General features: G+C 43.4%; 1 protein-coding gene across 9 annotated transcripts in view; it reads right to left on the bottom strand.

Moving 5' to 3' along the window:
- Positions 1 to 4,504: 4,504 nt before the first annotated feature.
- The window catches only part of PRDM15 (PR/SET domain 15), a 35,868-nt gene continuing 21,835 nt past the window's right edge, over positions 4,505 to 18,537 (bottom strand). For 8 of the 9 annotated variants that reach the window (XM_042033601.1, XM_042033612.1, XM_042033584.1 and 5 more), the window contains 12 exons: positions 18,379 to 18,473; positions 17,119 to 17,250; positions 16,608 to 16,742; positions 14,034 to 14,197; positions 13,504 to 13,583; positions 12,778 to 12,897; positions 11,960 to 12,091; positions 11,371 to 11,454; positions 11,009 to 11,184; positions 9,796 to 9,876; positions 9,243 to 9,455; positions 4,505 to 8,762 (listed from right to left, as the gene is read on the bottom strand). In XM_042033601.1, the coding sequence (XP_041889535.1) occupies positions 8,286 to 8,762; positions 9,243 to 9,455; positions 9,796 to 9,876; positions 11,009 to 11,184; positions 11,371 to 11,454; positions 11,960 to 12,091; positions 12,778 to 12,897; positions 13,504 to 13,583; positions 14,034 to 14,197; positions 16,608 to 16,742; positions 17,119 to 17,250; positions 18,379 to 18,473 (1,889 nt within the window). In that variant the 3' untranslated portion in view covers positions 4,505 to 8,285. The remainder of the gene's footprint in view (positions 8,763 to 9,242; positions 9,456 to 9,795; positions 9,877 to 11,008; positions 11,185 to 11,370; positions 11,455 to 11,959; positions 12,092 to 12,777; positions 12,898 to 13,503; positions 13,584 to 14,033; positions 14,198 to 16,607; positions 16,743 to 17,118; positions 17,251 to 18,378; positions 18,474 to 18,537) is intronic. The other variant, XM_042033567.1, reaches the window with a different exon arrangement.

The following is an 18,537-nucleotide window of genomic DNA, read 5'->3' on the forward strand; positions in this document are numbered from 1 at the left end:
CAATTTTTCTCTTTGGTTATGCAATATAAGATCTTCTCTTTTTTTTGTTTCTGCATCTTTAAAAATGGTGCTTTGTCACTGATTCCAGTCTCTTCAGCAAAAATCTTCTGCTTGCATCAGCATGGTCTTCACAGGGGGGCAAAAAAGCAACTGTCCTTTACTTTTAAAGACACACACAGCCCCAAAAAGAGCCCACTCCTGCCCAAACACCCCCAACATATGTACCCATATTTGCAGTTCAACAATCCTGAATTTTAGCCCCTAACAAGGGCACAAGTGCCACCTGTATGACAGCCAGACAAAGGTATTTATTCCTTTGAAAGCTCAGATTAGGGGCAGAGGTATTGGTGTGGAGAGCAGGGAAAAGGAGTGTGAACAAGCAGTTTATTTATTTATTTTTTTACCTACCAGCCAGTGTAACAGACTGAGAGCCATTCTTTTATATCTCCCTTGGCAGAGCAAGGATCTAGGGTTACTACTTCCCCACCCTTTCCTGTAATGAGCTGATTTGATTTTTTAGAGGTTTTTTTGATTGCAAAGCCCCCCTTTCCTCCAGGGTCATCCCCCTGACAACTCTCCTGTGCCTGACTTGCACACAGGCACCACAGAGGTTTATTCTGTGTGTGAGAAAGGACAATCACCCTTGGGAAAACTCTGCTCAGAACCCCCCTCCCACAACTCCAAGTGATGCCTTTTCCTGGTCTTAAAATCAAGAGTCAGACACGGTTAGAAGGGGAAAAGGGATTTTACCTTGGTATTTATTTTAAGAATCCTTAGGTGCACACGTCCAGGTCATGTGCACTGAAATGCACTCCGCAAAATGCCCACCCCAAATGATCGGGTATAACGTTATAGGTTTTACTAATTAGCAGATCTATCAAAGATTCCCTAATGAGAGGCTCAAGTGAGCCCCCCTCCCCAAGGAACCTTCCCCTGGATGGTTCTCTCTTGGTTTACAGAATGTGTTCTGGAGAGGACCTTGGGCTCTGGGGCACACTGATCCCTGGCTACGAAGCTTCTAAGATGTTGAGTCTCTCAGCTTGACAAACAAGTCCAAGAATGTAGGGGAAAAGCACTAGGAGTACAGAAGTTGTAAAAAGGCATAACAGGGGTATAAAAGAAAAGGCAAAAAATCATCATGGCATCACAAAAGCCACAAAACGTGGGCCCTCTTCATTCTCTTATCACCGGGCATCTCACTGCTTGGTTTCTGCATGCTGCTGCACATAACAACACACTGAGCATGTGAATCCCAACCTTTGAGCTTAATTTATGGTGAATTCACACACTGAGCACACCCCAGCACCTTCCCCTGTGCGGGAACAGAGCACAGATTCTGGGCAATAATCACTAATTAGTGAACAGCCCTGCAGCCAACCCCAGCCTGCCATCAGTTCAGCACAGCAGGCTGAGCTTGTGTTCTCTCACGTGTGTTTTAGCTGTGGTTCCGATGTGCCTCGTTGTCCCTCAGGCCCCTCTTTCCCCTCAGTTTTGAATCCATTTCTTGATGCTGAGAATGTTGGGGCTGTTCAGCTTGGGGAGGAGGAGGTTGTGTGGGGAGACCTCAGAGGAGCTTCCAGTGCCTGAAGGGGCTGCAGGGAAGCTGGAGAGGGACAAATCATCAGGAACTGGAGTGACAGGACAAAGGGGGAATGGGGACAAACTGACAGAGAGTAGGGTTAGATTGTATATTAGGAAGGAATTCTTTGCTCTGAGGGTGGGCAGGCCCTGGCACAGGGTGCCCAGAGAAGCTGTGGCTGCCCCTGGATCCGTGGAAGTGTCCAAGGCCAGGTTGGACGGGGCTTGGAGCAACCTGTTCTAGTGAAAGGTGTCCCTGCCCATGGCAGAGGGTGGTACTGGATGGTTTTTAAGGTCCTTTTCAACCCAAGCCATTCTATAATAACCAGGAACAGGACAAGAGGAAATGGCCTCAAGCTGTGCCAGGGCAGATTCAGGCTGGACATCAGGAAAAATTCCTTCACAGAAAGGGTGGTCAAGCACTGGAAGGGGCTGCCCAGGGAGGTTTGGAGTGCCCATCCCTGGAGGTGTCCAAGGAAGGCCTGGACGTGGCACTCAGTGCTCTGAGCTGGGGACAAGGTGGGCATCAGTCACAGGTTGAACTTGGGGATCTTGGAGGTGTTTTTCCAGCCTAAAATGATTCTGTGATTTTATGTTCACGAAACATGAAAAATACAAGTCCTGGAGACTTTGAGGTTCCCCTGAGCTCTGTGCAAAGCTGTGCTGGGAGAGACACTGAAATGAGCACGTGGCTTGAGGGGAAGGCTGGCAGAGCTGGCTGGTGTCTGCTCTCATTAACAACACCCTGCACGTCAATCCTGACGCGAGTAACCCTGGCAAACGAGCCAGAGCTTGTGCTGCCTCCTTCCTTGAGCTTCCATCACCCATCACGGCAGGAACCTAAGGCTCAGGTGGGCAGGAGAAGGGTGGGAAGCTGTAGAAAATGAGCATCACTTGTTTCTCCTAATTTTAACTCCTCATTTTGCCATTACTACACTTTTTTTTGTTTTTGCTCTACACTTCTGGGACACTTAAAAAACCTTCTAGAATCGAAATCTGCAAGTAAACAGAAAAACACAGGAAAGCACTCAAATGACAGCAAAAAGATGTTAGGACTGAAAAACTTGGCTTTAGATGAAATAAACCCCCAAACAGTAGTTTTTATTGCTTTTCCTATCAGCTGCTTTACAGACATTGCACCCAATAATCAGCTTTTCAGAAAGTGTTAGCAACTAACCAGGCACTGTAACTGGCCAACACAGCTCCTGGGTAAAGCAGGAAGACAAGAGCATTACACCCCAAATGTTGATGGAATCCTGACTCTGGGGGTGACACTGAAATCTCCAGGACAAGGCTCACTCTCACTGCCCCTTTCTGCTCAGACGTTGGGAATTTAGCAACAGTGAGCTTGGACTCTCCACATGAGTAATCCAGCATTTCATCTATCAGCAGCTGTGCAAGAGAGCTGGAGAGGGACTTTTTGTAAGGGTATGTAGTGACAGGACAAGGGGGAATGGGTAAAAACTGAAAGAAAATATGGTTAGATTTGGTATTATCAAAAAATTCTTCCCTGTGAGGGTGGGGAGGCCCTGGCACAGGGTGCCCAGAGCAGCTGTGACTGCCCTTGGATCCCTGGAAGTGTCCAAGGCCAGGCTGGATGAGGCTCTGAGCAACCTGGGATATTGGAAGGTGTTCCTGCCCATGGCAGGGGAGTGAAACCAAATGATTTTTAAGGTCCCTTGCAACCAGAGCCATTCTGTGATTTAAGATTCTGCTGCAGGGGCTCCCTTGGACTGAATCCTGTCTGAACTGAACTGGCAGCAGGACAGATGCAGAACAGCCCTGCAGCACCCAGGAGGGAAAATAAATCCAGAAGAGCTTTCTCAAAGCATTTTAGGGCAAGAAACATCCTTTCCAACCACAGCTGCGCTGATTTTTTAACAGCTTCCTGCCATGTACAGTGCAAAATCAATACTGAAGACAATCAAGACAAGTTGATGAGAAACATGATAGAAATACTCTTTTTCCTTTATCCTGTTACCACCACGAGACTTTGGGTTTGCTATAGGGCAAAAGCCCCTGTGTGGAAACAAACCAAGGTAACTAATCTGAGATTGAAGTCACTTGGCAGCCCAGTCTGTCTCCAAAACTGCTTTTCAAGCAGAGCTTTGCTGTGCATCGTGGTGTGGATGAGCAGATCCTCCTCCCACGTTCATCTCCTTTCACACCAGATGAGGCCAACTGTGAGAGGGCCCAAAATACAAGGGTTAAAGGGTTTCCAACAGGTACACCCAAATCAATAATAAATGTCAGGCCAAAAGGAATCACAGTGACGTTATTATTACTGTGAACATCACCAAGGAGATCTCATCACTGACCAAGAATTCCCATGCATTTGCATGGGGTACCTATAGTCTGTACACGACTGGCACTCGAATGTGTGGTATTTATTCCATTCCTGGTTTTCCAGATGAGGAATTGAGACATCTTTGTGTATGCAGAACAAATCACTGACAAACTGGCAGAGAATTAAGTTCTTGAAATAAATCCAACTGTTACCTGGCTGTTAACTTCACACAATCTCTGGAACAATAAAAGAGTAAGAGATGTGGCTCGTTAAGACTGGCAGGAGACTGGCTGGTGGTTTTCTGCAAAATTACTCACTTTTCATAGTGACACAGTTAAAAAGAATAAAAATTAGTTTTAGAAAGTATAGTAACACTTGATACAATCAATCTCCTGAGAGAACTCAGCAGAGAAACCATGAAAGATTCAATCTCTTCTGCTTTCTGTTATTACCAGTAACAAGCCAGAGAATAAATATTTTAGAATGCTACCCCGTGCTTCTATAATTTGGGATGCACAAAGTTCCACGAGATGAGGGTTAATCTTACTGCTTTGGGGGCAAATCTGCGAGGTTCAAAGGAAAAAATGTTTTGATATCTTAATTAAGGAACAGAAAAGAATAACACTGGCAGAGAAAGGGTTCTGTACCTCGATGCTCCTTTACTTCAGAGCCTGTGTGCCACAGACAGCATTCAATTAAATAATAGTCTTAGCAAAGAACAATGACAATACACAGAACACCACACAACATCACTCCTTTGGCTCAAAGTAATTCCAGTTTGTGACTGAACAGTTGTTACGCAAAAACCTCCGACACGTGGCTGAAAACAATAAAACCTTCACATCCTACAGCTGAAAAGGCAGGGAACAAATTGGCAGAGGAAATTTAGATTGCACATCCCTTATGGAGTAGTTTTATTTCTTGTGCAGTTTGAAAACAGCATTAAGTACAACTTTGGTATTCACCTGGAAAAGGCTTAGCTGGGAGAGCTGCTTGTCCAAGGGAAGCTCTGTCTGAAAAGGCAGCAATTTCCAACGTCTCCAAACAACAGAATTTGAAACAAAAGCAAACAGAATAACTTGTTCTCAATTTTTTTTCTTTCATGGTGCAGCACACCCAAGATACAGTTGTTTTCTCATAGGGATGTTAGTAACAGTAGTAATAATAAAATCATGCTGGGAGATGATGAGGCACCGCAGCAAGGGCTGTGGTGAAAGTCACGCTCCTGTCTCAAAGCAGTGCTCTGGGAAGATCAGCTTTTAGAGAGCTTTCTCGTGCCTGGCCTAACAAAAGCCTTTCCAGTGGTTATATTTTCCTCTCCTGAACATTATTTAAGGTAATTTTTACAGTAAGAACAATCACCCACTGGAACAACCTTCCCAGAGATGTGTCACTGAAGGTTTTAAAGACGCAAGCTGACAGGATGCTGGTTAATGATGATTTTATGATTCTATCACCCCACCTACGCTCCATTTCCCCAAAAAAGGCCAGACCAGATCATCTTTGGAGGGGCCTCCCAGCCTGAGCTGTTCTATGATTTTGGGGATACTGAGAGACTGAAGAGGGACATTTCTATGTGACCACCAGCATGCAAGCAGTTACATGCAAGTACTTACTGATCATTCCGTCTAAAATCACCTGGAATCAACCACTGCCAGAAAGGCAAGATCCTATCCCCTGGATGGGGCTAGGGAGGCCAGGCAGCAAGGGAGGGATGCCAGACCCCCTAACAGTACAGAAACCGAGGGGATCACATTAGGATACAGAGATTTTGTGAAGCCAGAGAGGTCTCTAATGGTTGATTAACTCTGAGTGCAATTCTTATCAAACTGGAAATTATGTGTTAAAATGATACAGGTTGATTCAATGCAGCACAAATGCCACTGTCAGTAGTATCAGCACAGAGCAGATGGACTCTGCTAAGGCAAAAAACCTCTTCTTCCCCAATTAAAAGCTTAATCACCATTTACATGCATCTCAACAAAACTTTGATCTTGTAGAAATCCTGTATTTACCACAACAACTCGACCTAGGAGCTCTCCATTTGCTTTCCTTCCCTTTTTTCCCCTCTCTCCATAGTACCCTGCCAAAAGATAATGTGCCTTTACCAATTAGGCACCAAACACAGGGGGGAAAAAAGTTTCAAGTACATAAACAATATATTTCATAAATAAAACCTGGCTTCCTCTTGCCCAGTGGGTTTGGTGTGAAACAGAAGCATTTGTGGATAGGACAGAGGAGAAACTGAACTAGCTCAAGCCAGTGGTGGAATAATCCAGGAACTGTACTCAGGATATTGGGAGGTTAAAAAATTACAGGATCTCACAGTATTTGTGTGAGAAGTACCTAAGGAAGACAGAAGAGGGTAGGGAATGAAAAATTCTCTTCCCCACACAGCTGAAAGGTACCTCCTCTTTCTGATATGCATCCCTGTCCCATCAAATACTGGTGCCTCCCATGCAGCTATTTTATAGACTTGTTGACTTTTAAATAAAAGTAGTTCTGCTCCTCTGACACACAAAATCTGTCACCGGAAACCCCTTTCCTATCCATGTCCTGCAGCTTTACACAGAACTTGGCATACCAAGCCTCTGGACACAGCCATGGCATCAAGAAAACCATCGGAGGTTAACTTTAATATCCAGACATTTATACTTTGGGAGAATGTGTTGTAGAGATTATAAGGCAACCTTTAGGGGTCAAGTAGTCCGTGTTAATAGAGACTTTCAAAGCTGAAGTCGTTCCTACTCAAGTTTTCACTAAAACATAGAACTTTTTCATAAATATGATAGGCACAGACAGGATTTTTACAACCACCAATCCATCCTCCCTGTCAGACACAGCAGCTGCTTTATCCTCAGGAAAAAAACCCTTCAGCACAGTTCTGTGGCTCAGTCTGCTGCCCCAAAGGACCTTGTTCTCCAGCCACAGCTGGGTTTGCCCTTCAGGATTCCAGGCAACAACATTTTTTATATATATATATATATATATATATATATATACACATACATATATATATATTTATTCCTTTCTGCTATCAGCTCATTTTCCCTGTGGGAATAATACTATCTTCTCGACATGCAAAAGGCCAGACTGCACATCCATGAGTGGAGAATGGAATGAAGGTGTGCTGGCAGCAAAGATGTGTCTGACCCAACCCATGATCTGCATCCCCAACAGTCATGCAAACCTCGCCCATTACACTGGGACACACTGACTCCCCGTGGCAGGACACAGAATATGCTTCAGACATTCCTTTTTCTTGCACTTCACACAATCTTGTGTGTGGCTGTGAACTTTGGAAGTAAGTTTTGGGAACAGAAGGAACAGAATCCACATGTTATTTCTGTGAGAAAGGGCAACACGGGGATGAAAAAATTAATGGATCGTATTGGCAACAGTGTTTTTCACACAAATACTCACCAGGAACACACAGTAAAGTACAAAGGCTATATATATATATATATATGTGTATGTATATATATATAAAAAGAATGCTTTCTCAAATGTTTATTACACGATGAAATAAGTCTAATTGAAAAAAATTCACATCCTGAACTTCATCAAAGGGGACCGATTGCTCTTCAGGTCTATTAGCTAAAAGCAAGATTGAAAGAGCAGGTTTGAAAAATTACATAAAACTGTCTCACATTCTTCTTTCAGTTTGTAATTGGTTTGATTGGAACTGGACTAGAAGACCATAAAAGTTTGCTTCAGCTTTAGACCAGGTCTCTGGCTCAAGTAGCACTAACACTGTGGGATGGGTACAGGGTTTTTCCCATGACTAAAATGGAAATAACTGGTAATATTTTCTTCCACACCACACTCATGCCCACCCCAAACCCCCAAATTCCACCTACTTTACCGATGTTGTTAGATACAAGATCTAAAGAAGATAAGAAACAAAGATAATTCTTGTTTTGCCCCTTTGTGTCTTCACATTTCAGTCTCTACCAGCTGACCACAAGTACATTCCACCCACTGTGAACAAGATCTTCAGATGTCATTTCCAGACTTCGAAAGAAGTGACATGGTATGGCTGAAAGGGTTTTTGTACATCACAAGTGCTGTAAAATTTAGGATTTCCCTGCTTTGGTTAAGGTGTGTGATGATGCACCTGTCAAATCTCAATCTTACTGCACAACTGCAAGGGGCTACTAAATTTGTGGTGAGATTTTTTTTTTGTTTGTTTTCCTTTCTGTTATTTTTTAAGACAGTGCAAGGTCTAGAGACAGCGTGAGAATCTCAGACCAGGGTGTTGCAGGGCGATCTGCCAATTTCAGCTTAAATTTCATTGTATAAACATTTTCCCATCTCTGTTTGGTATCCAGCAAACAATCCTATTAGAAATGTTCCAAAGGTCTGTGTGGTTTTTTTTGTCTCTGAGTACTGTCCATGCCAGCACTTTCCCAAGTATAAATTAGTAGCTGTACATCTGCTGCTGCTGCTCTGTCTGAACCGGCTGCTGGCCCGGCTGCTGCGGCGTGGCCGGCGCCGGGGGCTGCAGGACATCAGTCTGAGGCACTGACCTCCAGGCCAGCGGGTGCTGCTCTGTGATCTGGTTGCCCAGGGGAGCAATGGAGTTCACCAGGGTGGTCAGGTTTATGAAATGGGCCACGGACTGGGGGTTGGGCGCCTCGGGCTGCGGCGGGAGCTGAATGTCACTCTGGCGGTTGTGCAGCATGGCCGAGCCGCTGACGGTGTCGAAGGTGACGGTCAGGATGGAGTTGTCCAGCTGCAGCTGGCGCTCCGGGGCGCTCAGGTGGCCCACGGCCACGGGCTGCAGGTTGGTGAACTGGGTGCCAGCTGCCGTGGTGATGGGGGTGACGGTGATGTTGGTGAGCCCCACGGAGCTGGACGGGGCTGTGACGTTTGGGTCGCTGAGGGTCACCACGACCTGAGGAGAAACACAAAGGTAACCTCAAGCCTTGTAGCTTTCCAAGTGACCACCAAAATCAGGGAAGTGCTGGTGGGCTCAGGCGATGCCAGCAAGAGAAGTCCTACATTCCCATCTGTGCCTGAAACTTGGAATGTAACAGTTTCCACACACAGAAGAAAGATGGTGATGGGAGAGAGGGATATGCAAGATTTAAAACAAGCAGCCAAATTAACTTTCAGTCTTTTAACCACAGCTTCAGCCAGTTACTTGAGAGCCAGCAAACAAGTTGATGCTAACACCAGAGGAAATGAAAACAAACAGGAGAAGCTTGGAGGTCCAACTTCACGGGTTTTTAAAGTCTCTATTCATCTTTGTGTTACCACAATTTGTCCAATCAGCTCCCAATGTTCCAAACACTCTTCTGTGATTTTTTTTTTAACCAAAGGCAGGGTTATCCCTCTAATCAATGCCACCCATCACCCTCCTCCTGCAGCTCACCTGTTGGATGCTCTGCACAGCTGAATTAGTCTCATCTCCAACATTCCCAGTGAATTCACCTTCCTTCTCTGTGTATTCACTGAAGGCAGGGTCCTCAGGCACTTGAGCTTCCTCCTCCTCCCCAGACTTTTGTTTTCGTTTCTGGCCACGTTTGGGAGTTTTTATGTGCTGCTTCCCTTCTGGTAGCTCACCCTGTTCCAGGGCTAATTCCGGCTGGAGTAAACATTTCCAAACAAAACATCAAGTCCTTTTGCTTAGTGAGTTCCAAGAAAGAGACAATCACCTGAAGCTGGTTTACTGTCAGTTCTCAAGAGGAGAAACAAACTTTAGCAAAATCCTGACCCCAGGGATTGAGACCTCGCCCTGTAATTATGTTTTGCCAGCACCCCTGTGATACAACCAAGCAGATCAGCAGCTTGTGGCTGCTTGGACATGTTCCACTGGGGCTGACTCTCTAAAAAAGCACATTCCTCACCCATCAGCCCACGCCCAGCTGTGCTATGTACCCAAAAAGTGATGTCCCACCTCACCCTCCAGCAGGCCTGGAACCCACCTGAACAATCCCAATTGAAGAGGCATCAATGGTCGTCGTCTCTGGCAGGGGCTCTAAATCATCAATCCTCACTGAAAGGATCTGAGCACAAAGAGGTGTCAGCTGGAAAAGTGTAGCAGTGCAAACCACAGCCAAATAGCACAGCATTTCCCTAATAAACCCTGTCACCAAGCAAAAGTGATGTAATCTAACATTTTACACACACTATTTAAAACAGGGAGTTAACTGTGGCTTTTTTTAAAATAACCTTTTGGCATATCATCTTTTCCTTTTTGCTGAAATCCAGCAAAACGTGAACACAATAAAAGAACATGTCCATTTTCATATTCTAGACAGAACACAACCCTCTGGGAAGTGATGAATTCTACAGAAAACAATGTGTTTGGAAAAAAAAAAAAGTATTATGTTAGCATTTCAATTTATAAACCTATCAACTGTGTCCTACTTCATTATTTTCAGATGAATCTACACAGCTCATCAAAGAATAGAGACAAATTGCCCTCTGGACTTCAGATATGTAGCTGCATTTTAAATCCCCAAATCAATAAGCAAAGCATTTTGTTGACTTCCTTCACAGTCATCATGATAAAACAGCAAAGCAATGCTAATGATAAATTGGTAGTTAAAAAAATAAAAGCAGCCTCAAAGGGAACAGACAAGCCTTAGTCAAACCTAAACAAGAAATGCTGAGGAGAAATACAATAGCTATTCAGAAATTTAAAACACAGAAAAAACCCCATTGGGGTCAGACAAAACATCCCTCTAATCCAGATTCTCTCCAGTCGCATTCATCTTTTAATACTGAGAATAATTTTGTGTCATCAGCAGATGCTGCCATCACCTCTCTATTCACCACTTCTTTCAGATCATTTCCGAATACAGAGAACACAATGTGGAAAAAAGAATCCTTTATACTCACTAATGGATGGAGACAAAACATGAAAAAACATATATTTAAGCTGAGGCAGAAAAGGAAAAGAGATTTACATAATCAGAAGAACTTCATTTTTAGGGACTGAGAATCAGATATATTTACTACTAAAACATAACACAGTGAAATGGCTGATTCAGTTAAGTCCATGTTTCACAGACACTATGTAAAATTGGAAAAAAAGAGAGAGAGGAAAACAAAGTAATTCTTTCCAAGTCACCAAAGACCATAAACATTCTTTAAAAAAAAAATTTCCACCATCCACCACACAAACTCCCTCACCTCTGGGTGTTTACGCCTCATGTGTCGACTCATGGATGCCCTGGTAGAAACCTTTGTCCCACACAGCTGACAGCTCTGGGCTTCCACCTTGTCATGGGTGAGCTGGATGTGCTTCTGCAGCATGTAATCAGTGACATACTTCTTATCACACACTGAACACGTCCACTGTTTTCCTACTGGTGGCAGAAGGAAGGAAGGAAACCCAATGGATGAGCATCATACTGCCAACACCTCAACGAGAGGAACAATTTATGTTTGGTAACAGGATGTGGAACACTAGTTCCAAGACTGGCCAGTCTGAAGCAAAATTAAGGAGCAAAATTAAGGTATTTTTGCTGGATACTGTTTTTTAGGGGGTTTACCTGTATGGATCAACTTGTGAGTCTCCATTGTATTTCTCTCACTGAATGTCTTGCCACAGAGCTCACACATGAAATCTTTGATTCCTGCATGAAAAGCACATTTGGCACCTGTGAAAGCAGCCTAAAGCTATCTGGGACAATTCTGAGTCTCTTATTAGTAACATTAAAAAAAAAAAAAAAACCAGAAATCACAGACTAAAAAGGCAGAAGAAGCCCAGCCTCAGCAGCTGTTTTTATCTAAGTCATTCCACTATATCTGGCAGAAAATAAATCCAAGAGAAACTGATGTGGGGGGTAAAATTTTGTTTTAGGAAATGACAACCTGAATTTAAAACAAACCCAACACTCTAGACCTACCCTAGACCAAGAACCTAAAAAAAAAAAAGCGAAACTTGAAACCAACTAAACTGCATTTATTTGCAGAACAAGTGGTCCTGGCTGAGGACAGGACAAAATCTCACTTTCCAAAGAGCAGAATATGCATATTTTATTAGTTTTTCTCATACTTTCTGACTGTTCTATGTAAGAATTCTCATAGGAGGCATTTAACTGATCCAGTGCAACTTTTGTCCATCTTTGGAGTCCTCACCTGTGTGTCTCTTGTAATGCTTCAGCATGTTGACTTTCTGTGCAAATTTTCGGTGACATTCCTTGCACTCGTATTCCTTAATCCCTTTGTGAAGCTTCATGTGGTGGCGAAGGGCATGTTTTGTCTTCATTCCTGTGCAACAGCAGGTACAGGACACTTAGCCCATCACTCCCACCTTCAGGGGAGAAACTCAGGCTCATGTTGTTAACCAACAGCTCTATTTTATATTTGCTGCAAGTCCACAGTTGTGTATTTTTAATTGTCTATGTAGCAGTGCACATTATCATTATTATTTTAATTCCAGAAAAGCTCTGGTAAAATCTGAGTAACCACTGACAGAGAAGCAAAACAGCAGGGACAAGCAAAGATAAAACATCCTTAGAAGTGTCCGATTGACTACTGCCTTTCACTAAAATACCAGCTCAGATTTGTTCAAGTTATAACATGAGCAATTAAAAAAGTCAAAGCGACTTTTAAGGCTCTTACAGAGAGAAATTACTCTACTTCTTAAGCCTGAAAACAGACCAGAATGAAAAAACACCAACCTGCATTCACTTTTGTGCTGCAAATCAGGCATTCCTCAACCTGACAGAAGCAAATGCTGCTAAAATCAGTGCTGTCTTACAGGCCATGAAACCAAACTGTAAGAAATTAGGGCAGCTCATGCAACCATAATGGCTCCTGATTAATAGTTTCCACCTCTCAAAAATGCAGGATTTACAGCACTGCCACTACTCTCAGCATGGAAGTTGTTTTAATTCAGATATTCACCTGCTACTCAGAATCACAAGGAATGGAAAACAAGGCATCAGACATACCTTTGCCACATTCTGCACACAAGTATTCTCGGATATTATCATGGACTCGCATATGTTCTTTTAACATGTCTTTTCTAGCAAATGATTTGCCACATTGCTCACAAGCATGACTTTTTACACCTTGAAAATAAATTTAAAAGACAACGTAAACAAAAAAAAGATGTTAATGAGTAATGTGCATCTCCTAAAAAATTGATTAAAGAGGTGAATTAGAGGGCAACAGCCCACCTGTGCTGACAACCACACTTTTCATGCATATTGTAGCCCAAACTAAATTAGAAGACTTCGAAGAGAGAAAAAAATTGGCTTTCTGTGTGAGAAGAAAAAAAGATAAAGCCTGAGGTAAGAGAAGACTAAATAGCATGAAATAGTAATGAGCTGTTAAAAATGATTTTGCAGTAGCAGGTTTCAGCCTGTGTAATGGTGAGAAGGTGGCATGGATAAGAATTTGGGGAAGAACAGAATACAGGGATTAGGTGAATCCTGCAACATATTAACTAGGAATTTGGATTGTGTGTCCAGATCTAATCTCTTCATTAATATTACCTGCTTTAGAATACTGGTTTACTCTAAAAGCATAAATATAATATTTACCATATATATATATATCTATCTGTAACTTAGAGTGAAAATTCTCTAGCAAAAAAAAAAAAAAAAAAAGGGAAGCACTGGCAACAGAAATTTTTCTTTAGTATTGATAATTATAAAGAAAGACAACATTTTTACCTGTATGTATAAGCTTATGTCTTTCCAGATTTCCTATACTGTTAAAAATCCTCCCACAAATTTCACATGGATGGATGTATCTGAAACCAGAGACCAAAAACTGTAATTCTTTTCTTGAGGCAGAGGTGATTCTCAGGCATCTCTGCCACCAAGTGTATTTCATGTGCTAATACTAATGACTATAAAAGTTCCTTGAACTGTACGTTTTTTCAACCGAGCCATAAGAAATGCCTGAGCTTGGCAAATGACTGCAAGCTTGGAGCAGTCTGGCATTGCTATACACTCAAATTTTTTAAAAAACATTTATTAAAATCATTGATTTGTACTTTGCAAAGCCCAAACCAGGGGGCTGTAGACTCATCAATCTGTGTGTAGCCAATCACTAGTGACACGCATTTCAAGCTTTTAATAAACATTTTAACCCCCATTACACAGCTATTTTAGTACAGCCAAATTCTCTAAAAATACCCCAGCTGGCAGAACCATTAAAACTCCAAAAAGACAGCTCTTCTGAGTGGAACAAGTCTTACTTCTGCACGTTGGGGTCGGGCAGGTTCTCCCTGTGGATGACCATGTGCGCGTGGTACGTGGCCTTCAAGGCGAAGCGCCGGTTGCAGATGCTGCAGCCATAACCCTTCTCCTTGTGCACGTCCATGATGTGCTTCAGGTACTCCTTCCCTCTGCCAAAGGTCAGCTGGGGAATGAACCAATAGTGAATGGAAGGGGGGAAAAAAACCCCTCGGGCACAGCAATGAGCAGGTAACACGATGCCAGGATCTCAAGCAGACATAAATATCCCCTGTACCACTAAAGATCCTGTGTGCCACTGGATGAAAAATCTGTGAGAGCTGGATTTAGGCCTGAAACTCTTTGAACGTGTCAAGCATGCTGCTACAGGACATCAATTCACTCTTTTCTCTAGCTGGAGATGGTATCTCCACTTCTGCACAAGAAGAGGACCTCAAGCTGTTCGTGCACTGAGGAACAGCCTTGAGGGAGAGCCATGTTTAACCTCCACCAGCTCGCCTTGAGTACTGTGAGCAGTTTTGGTCACCACAATATAAAGAAGATATTCAACTATTAAAGTGTCCAGAGGGGAGCTACAAAGATGGTGAAGGGCCTTGAGGGGAAGCTATATGGGGAGTGGCCAAGGGCACTTGGTCTGTTCAGCCTGGAGAAGACTGAGGGGAGACCTCACTGCAGTCACAACTTCCTCATGAGGGGAAGAGAAGGGGCAGGCACTGATCTCTGCTCTGTGGTGACAGTGACAGGACCCAAGGGAATGGCCTGAGGTTGTGTCAGGGCAGGTTTAGGCTGGATATCAGGAAAAAGTGCTTTCCCCAGAGGGTGGCTGGGCACTGAACAGGCTCCCCAGAGCAGTGGTCACAGCATCAGCCTGACAGAGCTCAAAGAGTGTTTGGACAGTGCTCTTGGACACATGGTGACTCTTGGGGATGGGTTCTGTGCAGGGCCAGGAGTTGGACATGATGCACTTTGAGGATCCCTTCCTGCTCAGAGTATTCTGTGGTAACAAGGATGTCACAGATGGAGAAAATGTCTGCTGGGCTCTAGGAGCATGGTGAGCCCCTGTCTGCACCGTCAGCTTTGGCAGCAGCTCCGGAAGGGTTGGAATTTCCAGGCACTGCAGGGCAGTGACTCTGGCTCAGCTTCTAGAAGTGCTGAAGCTATGACAGACAGGTGCTGCACTACTGAGCTCCAGATGTGCACATCCAGATGTGCTCCAGCATATCCATATATGCTCCAGCATGTCAGGGTGAGGTGCCATAATGACACGACCTCTTGCTCCAGTTTTGGAACCAATCAGGATATTTCTGACAGCACTGTACAGCTTGGTGAAGATGTACTTTGAGACCAGAAAAAAAATAGATTTTTAAGAGCTCAGAAGAGAGATTTCTCCAAGTCTTATCTGTATATTGTTCTGCTTTTGGCTGTTCAGTGTCCCCATCTTCTCACATCAAATCCCATTTCCCACAGCTGTTCCCTTACACAATTTACTTCACAAACACCTGCAAAAGCACTAAAAAACCCCCAACTTCCAAAAAGATCTTTCTGATTTGAATGGCTCAACTGCCCCCACCTGGAAGCACACAATTTTACATAGTTTATGTACCCATGAAGTGTCAGGCAGGAAAATCAGCACAGTGAAAGCAAGCACATAATTAACAGCTGTGACACCACACCTTCTCATGTTTACTGACATAAGCTTAAAATCAGTTTGCACTTAAAACCAGCTCTCAGATAAGAACAGAAAACTGAAATATTATTATCTCCAGGTCTTAAAATGAAGATAGAGTAAGAACTTTCAGCACATTTAAGTCTGGGCTGTGAAATAAGCTCTGATTTCCAGGGGTCAGTTCAGTGGCTAAACTACCAAAATTCCCCTGTCCCTGTGTCAGTTTTGCTGTTCTCACTGACTGGTTTTGCACCCACCTGCCCCAGCCCAGTGTGCTCACCCAGGAAGGGCACAGAGTCCTTAAGGACTCTGTTATTTCTTTACAAACTGGCAAAAGCCACGCAGTGAGAGGTTTAAAAAGTCTTCCCCTCTCAGCTGACAACTGAGTAAATTATATTCCAGCAGCACTTCCAACACCATCCTGTTAGTAACAGAGTAGGGCAAGAAAAAGCAGTCACACTGGGCATAAGCAGCAGCCTTACTCCTCCAAACTGGAGATCCACTAGAGGACCATCTGGTCTCATAAAAATTAATCCTTTTGTGGACTCTATCAATCAGAAATGCTGTAACCATTTTAAGTTGCAGATAATCAAAAGGTAGTCCAAGATGTGAGTGTTCCTTTACTGATCCTTCCTCCAGTTTTGCTTGATTTCTTCCACACAGGAAAGTGAATGTATCTGTCCTTCTTTTTTTAAGTGTCTAGCATCCCCCTAACTGGGTATCGCCTCAATTCTTATGGAATAGCCCCAGTTCACAGATTAGAGGTAACAGCACTACAGAAGACAGCAGACCTGTGGACTGGACTTCCCTTTGAGAGCCCTTAATGTTATTTAAAATTCTGAATGATTTACAGACCCTCCACTCCCTCCCCCATCCCAAAACAAGTTAATTTGAAAGTATTTAAAGCTACCTGGCACCTTTTGCAGCTATACTTGTGAGGCTCTGAATCTGCACTTTCATCAGAGTTGTCATCGTTTTCCTCTGATGAGATTCCAATTTTACCAATGAACTCTTCCCTCTGGTGATCATCCATTAGGGCTATGTCCTGTGTAAAGTGGGAAAGAATATTTCGTTTTAATAGATTAAACTTCTTCAGAAGGTAATACCTGGTCACCTTCTGTTGCCATGCAGACTGCTTTGCACTAACTGCTGTAATATTATTTATTTAAAATATCCTCCTGCCTCATTCAAGCCAGAGTTTCTCTGTCCAGGACCACACAAGAAATAACTGTTTATTCAAACAACTAATATTAATTTGTTTGCATATAAAAGGAACTTTAATGTAAAGAGACTCGGTACAATATTACATCTATAAAAGCATCTTTATGAGCACCACTGAGCGATACAATTCCCCTTTAATTCCTTACAATTCAGAGTTGTCAAAACAATCTGCCTTTACTAATTGATTATTAACAGAATACCTTAAAATGGACATGAATGTGATCTCTCAACACATCCACCCTGAAAAATTTACGCCCACAGATCTCACACGTGTATTTCTTGTCTCCATGTGTTAGAAGGTGTTTGTTCATATTGCTCCTACATGAAAACACCTAAAAGGAAAAGAGAAGGAAGGAAGGATTTTCGGATCATGTCCAGCAGGGCTACAGTTCTTTACAACTTATCCAATGGACAGCACAGAACACACTGACTGTCTTTTTTATTAATTCTGGCCAGAAACACGCAGGAGCTCCTGTTAACCAGCCAGCAGTCTGCCTCGAAACTGCTGGCATGGCAAAATCCAGGGGCACAGTTCCGAGGAACTGACTGAAACTGGCCATTCATGAGGGGTGGACTTCCAAAAAAAGCTGCACCAGAATTACACAGGGCAGAATTTGGAATATTTAGACTGTGTTTTTTGAATCATGAATGTTCCATCTATCTCTAAAAAGATAAAGCCACAAAATCTACCTTGACTGAAATGAAACATACCCAAAGCATCAAAACCAGAGGTCTACACAGCAGCTTAAGAGTTCTTGAGTACCTTTTGCACCATGAATCATGAAACATTTATAAAGTCACAAGTTAAACCCACACTCCTTGTGACAACAATGACTTAAGATCATGAGTGCTGAACATCCAAATGCAACTGTGTCATGACTACACCATGAATTCACTTTTATTCCCCATGGAAAAGGATTTCCAATGCACACAGTCAGTTCCAGCTGCTTACAACCACCCAGAAAAACTCCACTTTAAATAACATAAGCCATGAGATTCCACTGACACACACAGTGGCCATGTGACACTCTACATTGTGCTGCATGTCCTGAGAAAAGTTCAAGCCTGAAATGCACTTTTATCTTTGTCCTAACAGCTCCCACCATCCATGGCCACAGTGGGCCTGGATAAATAATAGAGCTACAGGTGTCTGAAGAGGAATGTCTTGACTGGACTCCACACCCTCCCTGGGCAGCTGTTCCAGAGCTCTGCCACCCTCAATGTGAGGAATTTCTTCCCCATGTTGAGGTGGAACTTCTTGTGTTTTATTTTGTGGCCACTGCTCCTCGTGCTGTTGCTGGGCACCACCAAAAAGAGCCTGGCACCATCCTCTGACACCCCTTGGAGATATTTAAATGTATGGATGGATCCCCTCACTCTTCTCCTCTCTAGACTGAACTGCAGCACCCCTGGAGCTACAATGCAGAGCCTCTCATGGCCCAGCTGGCACAAGCTCATACCTTCCCACACACAGGGCACCCCGAGGGCTCCTTCTTGTAGCGAACCATGTTCTCCGTGCTGTGCTCAAAGTCTTCTCTCTTCACACGCCTCACCCCTTAACACAACAGTCCCCATCAAAAAAACAAAACAAGAAATAAACCATGGCTTTCCACTCCAGT

Source organism: Corvus kubaryi, unplaced genomic scaffold, assembly GCF_017639235.1.
Source record: "Corvus kubaryi isolate FWS band 111438036 unplaced genomic scaffold, C.kubaryi_AGA036_p1.0 133, whole genome shotgun sequence".
In the NCBI taxonomy this organism is placed as follows: Eukaryota; Metazoa; Chordata; class Aves; order Passeriformes; family Corvidae; genus Corvus; species Corvus kubaryi.